Source organism: Sphaerodactylus townsendi, linkage group LG11 (assembly GCF_021028975.2).
Source record: "Sphaerodactylus townsendi isolate TG3544 linkage group LG11, MPM_Stown_v2.3, whole genome shotgun sequence".
Classification (NCBI taxonomy): Eukaryota; Metazoa; Chordata; class Lepidosauria; order Squamata; family Sphaerodactylidae; genus Sphaerodactylus; species Sphaerodactylus townsendi.
In genome coordinates, this window is record NC_059435.1 from 46,655,653 (window position 1) to 46,670,460 (window position 14,808).

At 41.6% G+C, this 14,808-nt stretch overlaps 1 protein-coding gene across 2 annotated transcripts in view; it reads right to left on the reverse strand.

The window, feature by feature from the left end:
- Positions 1-14,808, reverse strand: part of SCIN (scinderin) — a 45,636-nt gene that overhangs the window by 18,323 nt on the left and 12,505 nt on the right. For both annotated transcript variants that reach the window (XM_048511409.1, XM_048511408.1), the window contains exons 5-6: positions 4,032-4,124; positions 1,076-1,208 (exon numbers count right to left, since the gene is read on the reverse strand). In XM_048511409.1, coding sequence (XP_048367366.1) covers positions 1,076-1,208; positions 4,032-4,124 — 226 coding nt within the window. The remainder of the gene's footprint in view (positions 1-1,075; positions 1,209-4,031; positions 4,125-14,808) is intronic.

Genomic DNA, 14,808 nt, shown 5'->3' on the forward strand with positions numbered 1-14,808 from the left:
CCCACAGTGCCAAATAAGCAGGCAGAAGGCCTACCAAAAATAGGTTATCTTCTAGGCATGGTACTCCATGAGACTCAAGGCGAAAATAAAACAGCGATGTTCATACATTTTTATCTCACCCTTTCCCCATGGAACTCAGTTTGACATGATTCTCCTCTACCCCTTTTTCCCTCATAGCAGCCTGATGATGGATAGACAAAAGTGTCCCAAGTCATTCAGTGAGCTTTATGGCTCAGAGAAAATATGAGCAGGGGTTCCGCAAAACTAGTTTGGCACCCTCAGCATTCAAGCCCGAATCCAGTGATTGGTTCTGGGAACCCCAGCTGTAATACCCACATAAAGTTCCCTGGCTTTTTGGAAATCAATTTTAGTGCAGGATGATTCTTTCAAATGTCCAAACTGACTCCACCAGTGAAGAGAAGAGAGCAGGGATGCATCTACAGAAAATGGTGCCTGGGGCAAGCTCTCAGATTGCGCCCCCACCCCCGAAACATCTGACATCTATCTTTTATATAACTGTACCATAATATCAGCTGCACCTTCCTTGCACCTTACAGGTGCACCTTACAAATTAAATGCATCACAGTAACATCTATATGGACAATGTAGTGAACCCATAATGAGAGGGCCCTACTCCTTAAAAAAATATTTACAAATATACAATCTTTTTAAAAATTAAAAATGAACAATCTGGCAAACTACAAAATGTAAAAAAGAACGGAAGCCTTTTTGCAAAAAGAGCTGATGCAAGGGACAAAATGTACACACACTGCTGTGGCCACTTGGGCTCATGGCTACCCTGCCCCCAAATCTATGGCAGCAGGCAACTCCAGCTCCTCACTCCTGAGGGGGGACGGAAGCGGCTGGCCAAACACAGCCCCCCATGTGACCAACTCAAGTAGCACCAGAGCTCCAGGCCCCTGCGTCCCCCCTTGTTGCATATGTAGAATAGAGACCCTGCTAATGTGCAGGAGTTCCTTTCTCATTGGTCTGTAGATCTGCACACAGAAACTGTTAATAATTTCTTTATTAATTTTTTTAAAATCTAAAAAAGAGGAATAGATTTGTTGCCTACCTTTCCATACGAATATCTTTCTAGCTACACCATGATCCAATATAAAACACTCTTCAGACAAAAGCATCGCCCTTGAGAAGGGGTTTTCCTCTGCCACAAGTGACACTTTCATCGACCCACTCGCATCTGAAACCTGACAATACAAGACGTTCATGTTTACACTTGCTCAAAATATAGATGCAGTATGTAAGGACCTTGTCTGGATTATGCTATCATTATGCTTGTATAGCTAACTACTACTCTGAAAGAAGGGACATGTTTACAGAAAACCAACCAATCAACAACCACTGGATTGTTATTGGTAGACGGAGTGTTCATATCGAACGTTTGTATTGAATGTTTAGGATTACTAATGTTTTTAAACCAACTCACAAGCCAAACAGGAGATGTTAAAAAGACAGAAACTTGGCAGCCAGTTTCAGTAGATTTTCTTGTAAATACAATTTGAGGCTGTAATGTGCTTTTCTCATTATAATGTTGCTCTTTGAAGTATATGCAACCCTCAGTCTCCTTTTCCCTCTGAAACATGTGTTTGGAGAGGTAGCTATGATTGGTGTCACTGAGCTCTGTATATGGATACAGATATGGAACAGATATCTTGATGTGAGTTCCTTGATGGACAATGAGGGGAAAATGGGAGTGACTACACAGACTTATAAGGAGAAAGGGAATAGGAGAGCTTTGTTGAAGGATCAAGGGGAGAACTAGAGGATGATGAGAGAGATTCATGAGTGGGTATTCTGAGGTGTTTTTAAACATAAGAGATGGGGGGAGAGTCTGGATCACAGCTGTAGTGAAGGATGTGAGAGAAGTACTTAACCCCTTCCAAGCTGTTATCGCCATAATAGGGGCTTGTTTCTATATTAGGGCTAATCTTAGCTTGTGGGAACTGAATTTCTTTGAGGAAAATAATACAGGGGGAAAGGGTTCAATACCTCCACACACACCCCACTGCAGCCTCAATCCAAACTAGTCTTTAAAACCTTAAAAATATGTTAGGAGAGCCAATCACAATTCTCTGACATCACATCTAGTTGGTCCCTCAGAGGAGAAAGAAGAAAGGGAATCTCAATTGATGGTATGTATTACCTGGTATTAATTTAATATAGTCATCTGATGTTATCAGAGTCTAACAGTTCAGAAAAATTGAAAAATAGCCTTGTCTGATACTTGCTAAAGATACTAATGAAACAGAACCACAGTTGGGATTGTTTTCAGTTGAACGGCAGTGTACCGTTTTAGCTTCATTATGTCTGAGTATGTGCATCTTAATGAGATCCCCTTCTTTTAAAGCTGTTTTTGTCCCACACAAATGAACAATGCAGTAAGGCTCTAGTATCTCTAAATAAACTGCTGCCACAGTTACTTTGAGAAAGTACACAAAACGTTCCACTTTGTTACCAACAGAGGGAGCTGTACTATTAAACTTCATGATTTTTCTGGCTTCTTGTCTCACAGTATGATATACTGATCTTTTCTCAGTTCTCACCAGAGTGTGAGATATAACGAACACTAAACCAGAAGATGGCAAAATTAAATGAAGTTTTTCAGATGGACTGTCTGCCTTAAAAGAGATAAACCTCCACAAAAAAACACAATGCCTTCTGCAGCATCCCTCCCTATATTGATAGGGAAATATACAGACCACACCAGAAACTAGTTACATGGACCGTTTATGGAAAAATGGCTTGATATTGTGGCTTCATAAATTCACTTAAACTGCACAGATCAAGTTGCATTTGCTGATCACATCCAATCGAATGTTTAAATACAAGGCAGAGATTTCAGGCTGTACCTTCTCTCCCAGGAGATACCAATTTTCAAAGGCTCTATGACAGTTCAGCTTATGCCAGCCTTTGAAACAACACTGGTATCCAAGAGATGGTGGGATTCCCCCAATTCTACTGTGTTATCCTGTGATTCCACTGGGCTTGGGTTTGGTTTGTTGTCTTCCAATAAGGAAAGAGAATTTTGGAAAGAAGGCAGCAGATTTTTGAGCAAGAAAAAATGTTTATTCCTTTGGGTTGGATGTATATGTTAAAAAAATTACATTAATGCCTTTTCTGAAAGAAAAGTATTTATTTTTGTTGCTCTTCCATACACAACACCTCTGCTGTTCAATGTAAAAATCAGGTTATTAAATATTGTCCTTCAAAACTTACTCCATGTGTGTGCTAAAAAACATGCTTGTATAAACTTTGCGGGGGGGGGGGCTTTATATGGCAGAAAAATAAAATTGTAATCTTTGGCAAAACAAGAACAAAACAAAATACGAGGACTATAAAACTACGCTTTTATGTCCCCACAAAATATTTTTACTCTAAAATTTTTGTTTTTATGTTGCACAGAAGTGCAATGTTACCTTTGGATTCTGCATCTACTGAGATTAAAAGGTGGCTGCTCTACACTAGCATCATACGGACTCAAACATTACGCTAAGAGGACAAGCTGTGGCATGAAACAGCAATAGGACTAATTCTAAGAGCTGCTACCTCAGAGAAGTGGCTTGGATCCCAGATTTCTGCAGGTTCGGGGTGGGGTCAACTTTCACCAGTTCCTCTATCCTATGAGATACATCCTATTCTCTCCATAAATTGTTCCTGGGGATCCTTCATTCTTCAGGACCAGTAGTTAGGGGTGTGCTTTTAGCTGCAGCAGGAGCGAACAATCAGTAAAAATCACCCCATGGAAATCTATGTGGGATTGGGGATGCCCTTCTTTTTCTCAACAAGGCTAACCTCCTTTGCTCCATCTTTCCACATTGATTTGCTTCAAGTATAAGTCTCTACTGCAGCTGATTAAGCAGCAGATTCACACTGCCATCCTTAGTAGAGTTAGACCCTTCTAAACCCATTGGTTTCAGTGGACCTCAAAAGGTACAACTCAGTTTAGGTTGTCTCTGTTGATATATTACCTATAACACAGCCCTTGGAAAAGGAGAGGATTCCATTCTTACCATGTACAGTTTAGCAATTCTCCTGTTGGTGATGTCAGCAGCTTCATCATCATTGTCATCGCCCTCCTGAAGTTCTGGCTTGCGTCCTAGAACCTTTACATATATACATATATTTTCAAAGGGGTTATATTGCTAGGGGAATACAACATCATAAAGCTTTGATTTCACTCGTACAAATCTCACCCCAGCCCTGAATGGACAAGCCACCCCCCGGTCTCAGCATCCCATTTGCAAGTGGGGGAGAACAATACTGACCTATCCACTTATAATCATGGCAGATATGATGCACATCTTTGTGATTCAGATGAAGGGAAAGCATGTATAATAGACCTATTTATAGTCTCATGCCCAAAGGGCCACAAAAAGACCACTCTGCTGCAGATCTTAAATAGGTGCACACCACAACCATATTCTTACCCCTTTTACATTGTTAACATCTTTGGACAGTTTTATTTCTGCCTTCAGGCAGAAACTGTGCGTAAGGTCATCCTTCGTTTGATTTCTCCTTTAAAGCATCCATTTTGAGGAAAATGAGACACAGTCATTCATTCAAACATGTCTACCCAAGCAAATTTGGCCTGTGCAAAACTAAGCTTCAGGAACAGAGACAAATGGTAAGCCAATGTGGCTGGCTGCTGTGTAAATGAGACATCTTTCACTGATGCCATACTGGCCAGAGAAAGGCCTGTTTAATTTAGCTTCATGTCAAACCAATGAAATGTTTAAGTAAGATAAGTACAATAGATTTGTCTAGAGTAGATTTGCCTAGAGTAGAGGGTTCCTTGTTGTCAATGTAAATATTTGACAAGGAGGAAACTGCTCAAGGCCTGCTGTGCAAAGATAATTGAACAGAACACCTTAAATGTTTCAAACTGCAGGCACCTGAGCAGTTTTTGGCTCAGCAGGGCAAGCATATTCCAAGTTCTGTAGAAAGCTGTACCAGGTTAACCTCAGAGATGATGTCACGTCTCTGCAAACATCAACAATTGACAATAGTTTGCTATATACACATGACCCTTGTCACTCAATGCCAGGTTATATTGATAGATGTTATAACACCAGGAAAAATTCCTAATATTATGTCTTCCAAGAAATGGGCTACTGCAACACCCTTCCTCTGTGGGTGAATCACGTTCAGATATAAACCTTTTGCATATGAAATCAGGAGTGGTTGTATGGCCAGGCAACCCAAACACCTGTCAAGTGTTATCTACTCAACAGCTGAAATGCACAGGGCAAACAGTTCATTTTCACTTGGAAAACTGGAAAATTCATTTGCATGAATAGTGTTGTATCATTAGCTTTGTTCTTATTCCGGGGGAAACTAACAACATTGGTACCTGTTCAACAAACAGTATGCATGTGAGTGACAGTGACAGCATTTGATATCATGAAATCCTCAAACTATGAAATTAGTAAGTATCAAACACCACCATGCTAATTTGACACTGCTACATCCTGCACCGTAATCATGCATGAAAATAATGAATTGGACTACACGTGCAATAAAAACCCAAGGTATTTGGAAGCTGCACAAACGGAGGGGGCGTCAAAAACATTACTCACCCAGGGCTCATTTACCTGATCAGCCCTGTAAAGAATTCACATCAAGCATTGCTACTTTGCAGACATTTCCAACTACCTTCCTAATGCCCACTGAATAGAATTGCCCACAAAATAAGCAATCTGGTTTTGGAAAAGCACTTTACACGGGCAGTTAAACAAGTAGCAGCTGCAGGAAAATCCAACCCAGGCTCAGATGTTAGAGGTTATCTTAGGCATCCTGTTGACATCCAGATTGTGAATCAAAAGCTTTTCAGAGATATGAATGGGATAACAGATTCAAAAAGACAGAACCAGATTGTGATTCAAAAGCTGAACCCTGTATGTGTGCTGGGATGCACATAACCACCACACAGTGAGCTGACAAGGCCATAAGTCAGCGTGTACTTTGGCCCTGAGCTACAGGTTATGTTTCTATGTAAATAAATCATCATAGGGGAAATATATATTTGAAGGACAAGTCTGTAAACACTGACTATATATATATAATTGATTTATTTGGCACACACAAGGCATATGGTTACTATGAACTTGAAACAGGGCCAGGGAGTAACAGGCCATTACCAAAACTCAGATCCAGCCTTGGATGGCAAATGATGCTGCATCAAGAAGAACTGTCCAGTGTACCTGCCCGGATAAACTTGTATACTCAATTTTTTTACACTCTTTACTTCATGTGTAGTCACTATAAACAAGCAAGAACATTTACTTTCTACTATGAAAAGAAACTGCTCTGTCTAGCAACAATCAGCTCTTGCTTCTAGGAAAGAATGGAGCCTTAGTTGTCTCTCAGTGGACAAGGACACATATACAAAGACACAGGGGCTGGGTACTGAACAAGGAAGGAAAAGATTTTGTATATCTGTTCCACCATGCGGGGGTGGGGTGGGTGCTGGTGGAAAGATCTCATCTCAAAAGTTTTAAAAGCAGACAAAAGAGGGTGGTACAAATAAGAAACATTCATGTAAAACATTCAAGATTGTTTATTAAAACATAAGTGATTTAGTTAACATTCTTAATGTCCTAATCTAAATGGGTCAAGATAGCCCAATTTAGTCAGTTCTTGGCTCAGTACTTGAATGAGTCAGCCTTGGTTAGTACTTGGCTGGAAGACCACCAAGAAACTCGAGGGTTGCTACACAGAGGCTGGCAATGGCAAACCACCTCTGACTATCTCCTGCCTTGAAAACCCCATGAGGGGTTGCCATAAGTCAGCTTGACTTGACAGCATTTTCTGCCATCAACATTCTTAATACACTGCAGTTTTTCTGATGCAATGAGTTAAGCAAAGTTATCCATTAACGAAGCAGCGTGCCCTATAAAATGTCCTAAAATAGTAAACATACCAAGTTATACCATTACACACAGTACATTCTACGCCATCTCTTTGAGGGTAATTAACTTATTTTTAGTGGTTAGGTCAACCAATCAGTCACTTCTTAAGAAATACATAAACACCAATGGGAAATTTGATTTAAATAAGCACGTTCTCTCTTAATTTAAACACACCATGACCATGGACAGGCCATTAATTCCAAGGCAGGTCCTTCTATATCTCATAAACTGAGAACGTAACCCATGCAGTACTTTTTATTACGACCAACTACATTATACAAAAAGTTCTCAAAAGCTCATACACTGTTATGTCATTTGGCTGGTCCTCTAGTAAAATGTATTATGTGGAGTTTTAAAGTAGTTACAGATTTTGAACCAGACAATCCAATATTTTCTAATTAAGTAAGACTGAAAAAACTGCCACCAAGCTCTTTGCACATTTTCTTTCCACTGTGCCCTGGTGAAACACTAATACCTGGTTCCCTTATGCTCAATTGCAACCAGAAAATAAAAAAAAAAAAAACCTGATGAACCCAACCGAAAATTCCAGATCATCTGTGCCAGGGGTTGCATATAGATGTTAAACAATATCAAGAAGAGAAGAGAGGAGTGGGGAATCAGACTCGGCTCTTCAGTTAAGAGTCCACCGCTCTTATCCTCTACACCATGTTGACTCTCGTGGGTTGCATACAGCTTGGGGGTTTTTTGCTCAGTCTTGTCCCGTGTTCCTCCTGCATACAACCCCATCACACTTTGTTCTTGTCCATGCAGGTGCTATCAACATAGTACAGACCTTTTGATGGTCAGAGGAGACCCTCCCTCCCTTTCTTCTTCATCAGCCTCATGATTGGAAGTCAAGAAAGACTGCCTAGAAAGTGCAGCTGGCTTGGGTAGAGAAGGTCATGAGAATGGAACCTCAATCACACAAGCTCTCAACCACAAAAAATATTCTTATCATTATGACCGTTTCAAAAACTCTTCCAACAGAATATAACATCTTGCCCACGAGATTCTTGCATGTTGTTCCTTCTTTGCTAAGCATGGGATTGAAACAAATATTTATAGCACACAGATTGAATGCCACAGGACAATAGGTTTCATATTTGAGATTGAATATTGACTCAGCGTAACGAGAAAATGGGATAGGATCATGGGAGGATTAGTTTAAAGCTCCTTGAAAGTATTTGCATAAAACATACAAGGAAACCATGTGTAAAGAAACCGACAGCTATTTACATTAGGGAGACTAGCTGTACATGCTGCAAATAATCAAGTAGAATAAAGAGTGTGAGCAACCTATGAACTTGTCCATGCAGCTGAGCGATAGACACAGCACTACACAAAAACTGCAGAGGCCACGTTCATCGCTTTCAATGATGTAAACTGGAAAGAATGGCAGACGGCCTTCTCTGTGGTGGCACTTCCATGCATGCAGAATCTTCATCTATTGCTCTTCCAGAAAGACAGAAGTTCTACTCTTGTGAATCATCTAATGTGGTCTTGCTATGTGCAGCCTGCCTGAGCATCTCAGGTTTGTTATGAATATAAAGGCAATAAACAGCCCAGACCTTGTGGTGGCAGGCTGCAGTGCTGCTTTGGCGCTGACCCATAACGTCCAGGAGGGCTTCTCGGCAGCACAGGGGGGCTAAAAACAAACAAAAAGCTTCCCCATTACTGAGAAGCCCTCCAGTGGGCTCTGTAGGCTTATGTCACCCCAAAGGATAGTGTAAGCCCAAACCCCCAGTGCCAGTGTTCCAGCAGGCAAAGGTTGGGAGGAAGCCGACTAATGTTAGCTTTGCCCCCAGGGCCATCCCTGACCTCCCCAGCACAGCTTTTTGCATTATTGGACCAAGGCGACGGTGGCGACTTCCAGGTCAGGTGCAGTGGAAAGTATCCCTGCTGGCACATTTTCCCCTTGCATTAGCAAGCTGGGCCCTCCCCTCCCCCCCTAGAATGGGATCCCTTTGTAACTGAACTGCTATTGGTTTTGTAATAGATATGGCCCGTGTTCAGTACGCAGGAACCTGAAAAGCAATAGGTTAAGGCATGCTAAAGCCTTTTTATATTATGCCTTATGAGAGTCCCTTGGAAAGCTAACCCCCCCCCCCCCCCCGGCAACTAGGAAAGTTGTTCACAAAACATGAGACACTGGGTTGGATCCAGCCAGCTTTTTCATTCAGTTTCACCAAATTCTTCCTCTTGCTACAGCCCCCATATCACATGGCTATTGTCCAAGTAGGTCCCAAGCAAGTTTGGTGGTCAAAGGGGACTCTTCTTTATTGGGTGGATCCAATCCACTCTTGACAACTGTGATTCATTGCACAGGTGATCATAGCAGACTCACTTGCTGCTGACAACAGTTCACATGGGTGAAGAGATGGCAAGAGAGAACCAACCCTGGTGGTCACATCTATTTATTTATCATCAAAATGTATTAACTGCATCTCCATTAAAAATGTGGTGGCTTCAAAATCAACAAAAACATTTTTTTTAAGAACAGGAGAATAAAAATAGAAATTAAAAACACTTCCCACAGCTACTTGGCCTACTGCGGAAACCTATGTGTTTCTCAAGAGTCACATGATCTTGCCATGCAACTGTTTCAGGCTCAGAAAATTACTCAGGGGGAATGTTGAAGCCCCCTCTCTACATGTACTATAGTTCCAATCCTGATCCGGCACATCACATACATCAATTGAAGAAAGCCCACAACTCACATGCTTACACCTGAGAGACAGTGGGAGCTCAAAGCCAGTCAAGGTACTCCCTAATATGTGAAGAGGATGCCATGGAAATATTTCAGATATGTGGTAACTAACACATTGGAGACTCATCTAAGGAGCCTTTATATAGTAAAGCATTTAATGTAGCAGGGTATAGGGCTCATTAGCAAAGATTAAAGAATCTAAACCTCTAACAGTAGACATTGTTGGAGGCTTTTGATTAGGACCTGCAAAAAAGTGCATGGGCATTCTAAGTTGGGGGCGGGCGGCAACTCTCTCTGCCTGGCAACTCTTAGTGTTGATGTCCCATATCTGAGGAGCAAAAGATGGATCCAACAACCTACTTCACCCTCCCCAAGTGAATTGCAGTAGCTGAATAATAGCTTATTGTGAAAATGAAATCATTTCGATAATTGTAAGGCAGGAGCTTGGAACTAATTGCTAGGTTCTAACATTGTGATCCTATGCAGAGTTACTGTAGTCTACAGCCACTGAAATCAATGGGCTTAGATCAGAGTAGCTCAGGATAGGATTACAGTGCAATGTTCTAACCTTGTGAGTGCTGGCAAGAAAAAGATATCACAGCATGGATGAGTAGGTTCTAACGTGCAAATTTACTGCACTGTAATTTCATGGAAAGCATTCCCCCACCACCCAAAAACCTGGTAATTATTTTAGAAAGCAGATTAAACACCTAATAAGAGGATGTCTTAGCTTGCCTAAGAAATTACAGAGCATTTGCAACCATTCATTTGAGAACCTCTCCAGAAATTTAAGATTAACGTCATGCTTATCATTTGATATTAGGCAAGTCAGTTAAACTCAGGTTTAAATCTCTGAAGAAGTGCTGCACTCTCACACTGCAGACATCAATCTCAGAAAACAGAAACCTGTATGTATTTACACTCAAAAGAGGTCAAAAGCCAAATGTCTCCCTATCGTGATTGAGTACAGTACTACTTACTGGCTATCTCAGTTTAAAATTAATTTCTCACAGTTTCTTTGTCTGGGGACAGCGGCCTCACATACCTGGCTGCACCTACCTCCAATCTAAGCAGAGGAGAGAAGGTAAGGACACCTCAGATACTCCTTTATAAAACCTGCCTGGAGGTAACCAGGTCTTGTCAGCAAAGCTGGAGGGCAGGTGGAGGCTGGGGAAAGAGGGAAGAAGGATGAAGGAATACCTGGCCCTGGCCCCAACCACTGCTAAGGCACTGCTCATGGGCACACTGGAAAAGAACATGCCAGAAAAGGAATCTACCAGTAATGTGAATTGGCAGAAATTATGCCTCCCGTTAGCAGGAAATTTAGCCTGGATCCAACCCTGCATCTTCTGCTAAAAGTGCTAATGGTGGCAGCAGGACCAGCAAGTGAAACTACACTCCCCCATGTGCTTTCAGTACAGTGATGGAAAGTGCCATCAAGTTGCTGCTGACTTATGACAATTCCATAGCATTTCCAAGACAACCGATATTCAGAAGGCATTTGTTATTGCCCGCCTCTGTGTAGCGACCCTGCGCTTTCTTGATGATCTCCCATCCAACCACTACCCAAGGCCAACCCTGCTTAGCTTCTGAGACATGACAAGAGTGGGTTAGCCTCGATCATCCAGATCAGAGTGTCTTCAGCATACATAAGTAAGAATATCTGAAAAGAGAGGTGAAAAGGCAGTTGTAAATGCATATACACTGGGCAGATTCTGAATGAACTGATGGCCAAACAGCAAGGCTTACTGATAATCACCTTTCAACTTTCCTGCACTCTATGATTCAATCTTAGAGTACAGTATGTTGTCCTGACACAGTAAAGCATGGGAGTTGTTACATCTTGGCTCTGTGTGAATTTTCCTTATTCAAACTATCATGTTAAAAAAATTCAATTTTCAGTTTACTTTTCAGAGACACTAAGCAGAAAGGCTACCATAGATGTAAGCCAAAGATAAGGATGTAAATGTTTACTGTAGATTAACCCAACTATTATCATATTGAAAAGACTCAAATGAATCAAACAATTAAACTGAAGTCAATACCCCCATTGTGCCAGATACTATATAACCACAAAGTGTGAGAAGCAGGTCCAGGGGATCTCCAGCAGTGTTCAAAGATAGGAGTGAATTATTTTCAGTGTCAACTGTGTGAATTCTGAGACAAGCAGCTGACCTATTAATTTTAACAGCATTGCATCACTATAGTATCACACTTTCTGACTTCTGGTTTTGGTTCTTTGAATCAGTGAAGAGATTTTTTCCCTAAAGGATTTTGAAGGGAGGAAATAATCCCAATTTTAAAATGCTCCTACTAATACACATGCACTGAAAACTACAGTACTGTGGAAAAATGGTTAGGAGTTGCTTTTTCTATTGGCCAACTGTCAAAAGCTGCAGATGAGACAACTTTGATTTCCATAGATTGCCTAGAAGACAGTTAAAGTTTCTGTCCTTCATGTTAGGGGAGACCAGAGCCATGGGTGGCTTTATCTGCATCCAGGCTAAAAAAGGTATTTCTTCAGCCAAGGGACCTGGAGTACAGGAACTGGAGTTGTGGGTATGATCTAGAACCAGAAACAGGTGAAACTGTCAAAACAGGAGCCTAGAGTACAGCAGATAAAAGTAACTGGTCTATGTGGACCAGGGCATGATAGAGGGCCAGGCTCCCAATATTTATTTCAAGTCTAGCCAATCTTGATTATTCATTCTGTGTGCTAATCATAAAGACCAAGGAGCTAGTCACTATTTCCTTCTGTGCCTGAAGATAGCCTGGATTACCATGGCTCTGCAATAGGATGAGGTAAAATGAGGCTGCGGCCTCAGGGGGCACATTTGGTGGGGCTGCATTAACCACCATAAACTATCGCCCCTTTGTTCATACTCCCCACTAACCCTGGAGCTGGATTAGCCAGAACTGTTTCCCTTTGTTCATACTCCCCACTAACCCTGGAGCTGGATTAGCCAGCACTGTTTCCCTCCTTGTAGTTCCAGAGGCAACTTTGAGGTGCAAGCCAGACATGCTCAATAGGGCTCCCAAACTCTCAAGAGAGGCAAGAATTTGGGAAGCACCATTGGATATTCATGCCTTGCCACATGGTAAAGACATCTGAGGAATCAACAGGGAAGGAGTGTTAGATGGATTCCACACAGGGCAAATATAACAGGTGTAGGGTGCAACACAAACAGTTTTTGGGGGGCAGGGGGGACTTCACCCAGGTTCCATCCCCAAAATGAGTTTGCCCTGATTTATTTCCCTCAACCTGGGATTTTCAAAAATCACTAAACCATCAATTATTTTGCAAAATTCTGCTCCTGCGCGAATGGCCAGACAGGAAACACTTTATTTCCTTCCCTTCCACCCATTCAGTGTAAGTTCCATGCCGCATACCATCAAGGAGAATCTGCTTGCCTGCTGTTCTATGCAGGTTGCCCAGCAGGTTGTGAGAAGATTCTCTGAGGGATTCTCTGACAGTACATTCCCCCCCACTACCACCCCCGTGGCATTGAGAGTATGATCAATCTACAGGAACATGTTCATTATTGCCCTGCCCTTGCAGGGAGGTCCCGTCTTCTTTTCTTGCTTTTCTTTCGTGTGTTGCACATGTGCAGCTACGCAGGTGCAGCCGATCGGATTGTGGGACGATCAGCCTGGCTGAGGGGGTTCATTTCTGTATGGCTGCAATGTATCTGTAATGTATCTCTGCCAGCAGCTCCATCGGCACATGTGGCCCAGCTGGGCAGTGGAGGCAAACTAAGGTTGCCCCCCCACACAGCCTGCCCCTGGCCACACCAGCACAGCATTTTGCAATGGCAGGTCTGGGTCAGGCACCATGGAGCCACACAGCACCCGGCTGCCAGGGTAAATACCACCAGCATATTTGCCCCTTGGTTATATAAGTGCACGACTGAAGTGATGGCACTGTGTGAAGTCTATTTCTAAAAGATACATTCATTGAAGTCTGACATGCAGCCTTGGTTAACTCCTTGCCAGTCTTTATCAATGGCTTTCATCTTATCAGCAAGTTAATAATGACCTTTAGAGCTGGATGGAATCTATAAGGAAGTTCTTTCTATCTTGGAAAGAATGCCAACATAAAAACCAATTTGTTTGTTGAATCATATGGATCTATTTTCCAAGATAAATTAGAGGGGATCTATGTTTTCTAAATGGAAGACTGTCTACCGTCAATAAAATCCTACCTAGGATCATAGAGTGAAGTGGGGGATCTTGTGCAGGTGTTTATTCTGTCCCTCTTTTGCAACATTTTTCCAAAATATAACTCAAAAGGGGACTGTATTGGAGTGTTATTTAAAACCTCTGCAGCTGTAATCTGGAGTGTATAACAAATTGATACAATGTTTGGAAGGTTTCATATCTCTTCCTCTTGTGACTGCTGCAGTAAAGAGACTGTCCTTGGCATAGAAAGCTCAAAGCCATTATTTCTTCTGAATGACTGCTTTCAGTTTCTCTGCATATGCATATACAAAGAAAGGAACCAAACATATTAGCTGCCTATAACAGGAAACTAAAAACTGCTACAGCCGTTCCCATTTATTTCCTTCATGTATACCTCTTCTTTCTTCCCAGTGGGGGCCCAACGCACACATCATTATCCTCTACTCCAGTTTATATTTACAACAGCCTTGTGAGGTTGCACAGGTTGTTGTGACCTTGCATGTCTTCATACAATAAGCCTAGTTTATGATACAAAAACTATGAAGAGAAATATCAAGATGCTTTAAACATCAAATTCCTTCCTGACCTAATGTGTCTGGACATTTCAATTGTATCTTATTTGCACAATGTCTGTAATGGTCCATCAAGGTAAAACCACCATGCAAGATCAAAACACAGCCAAATCAGCCAAAACAATATACCCATCATCAAACACGCTCTGAAATAAAACTGCCTTAAATAAAACTGCCTTACACACCTTCCTGAATGGAAGAACACTGACTGATTTATATTTATAATATTTATTGAAACAGTTATATCTCACCTTTCCTTTTGTTTCAAGGCAACTTGCAATAATAGTTAAAATATCATAAAAGATAAAATAACCAAAAGATAAAACTAAAGATAAAATAACAAGCCCCAAATTCCTCTCCCCTTAAAAAAGATGCGTAGTATTCAAATCCCTCTAAAGCCCTTGCAAACAGGCAGGCCTTA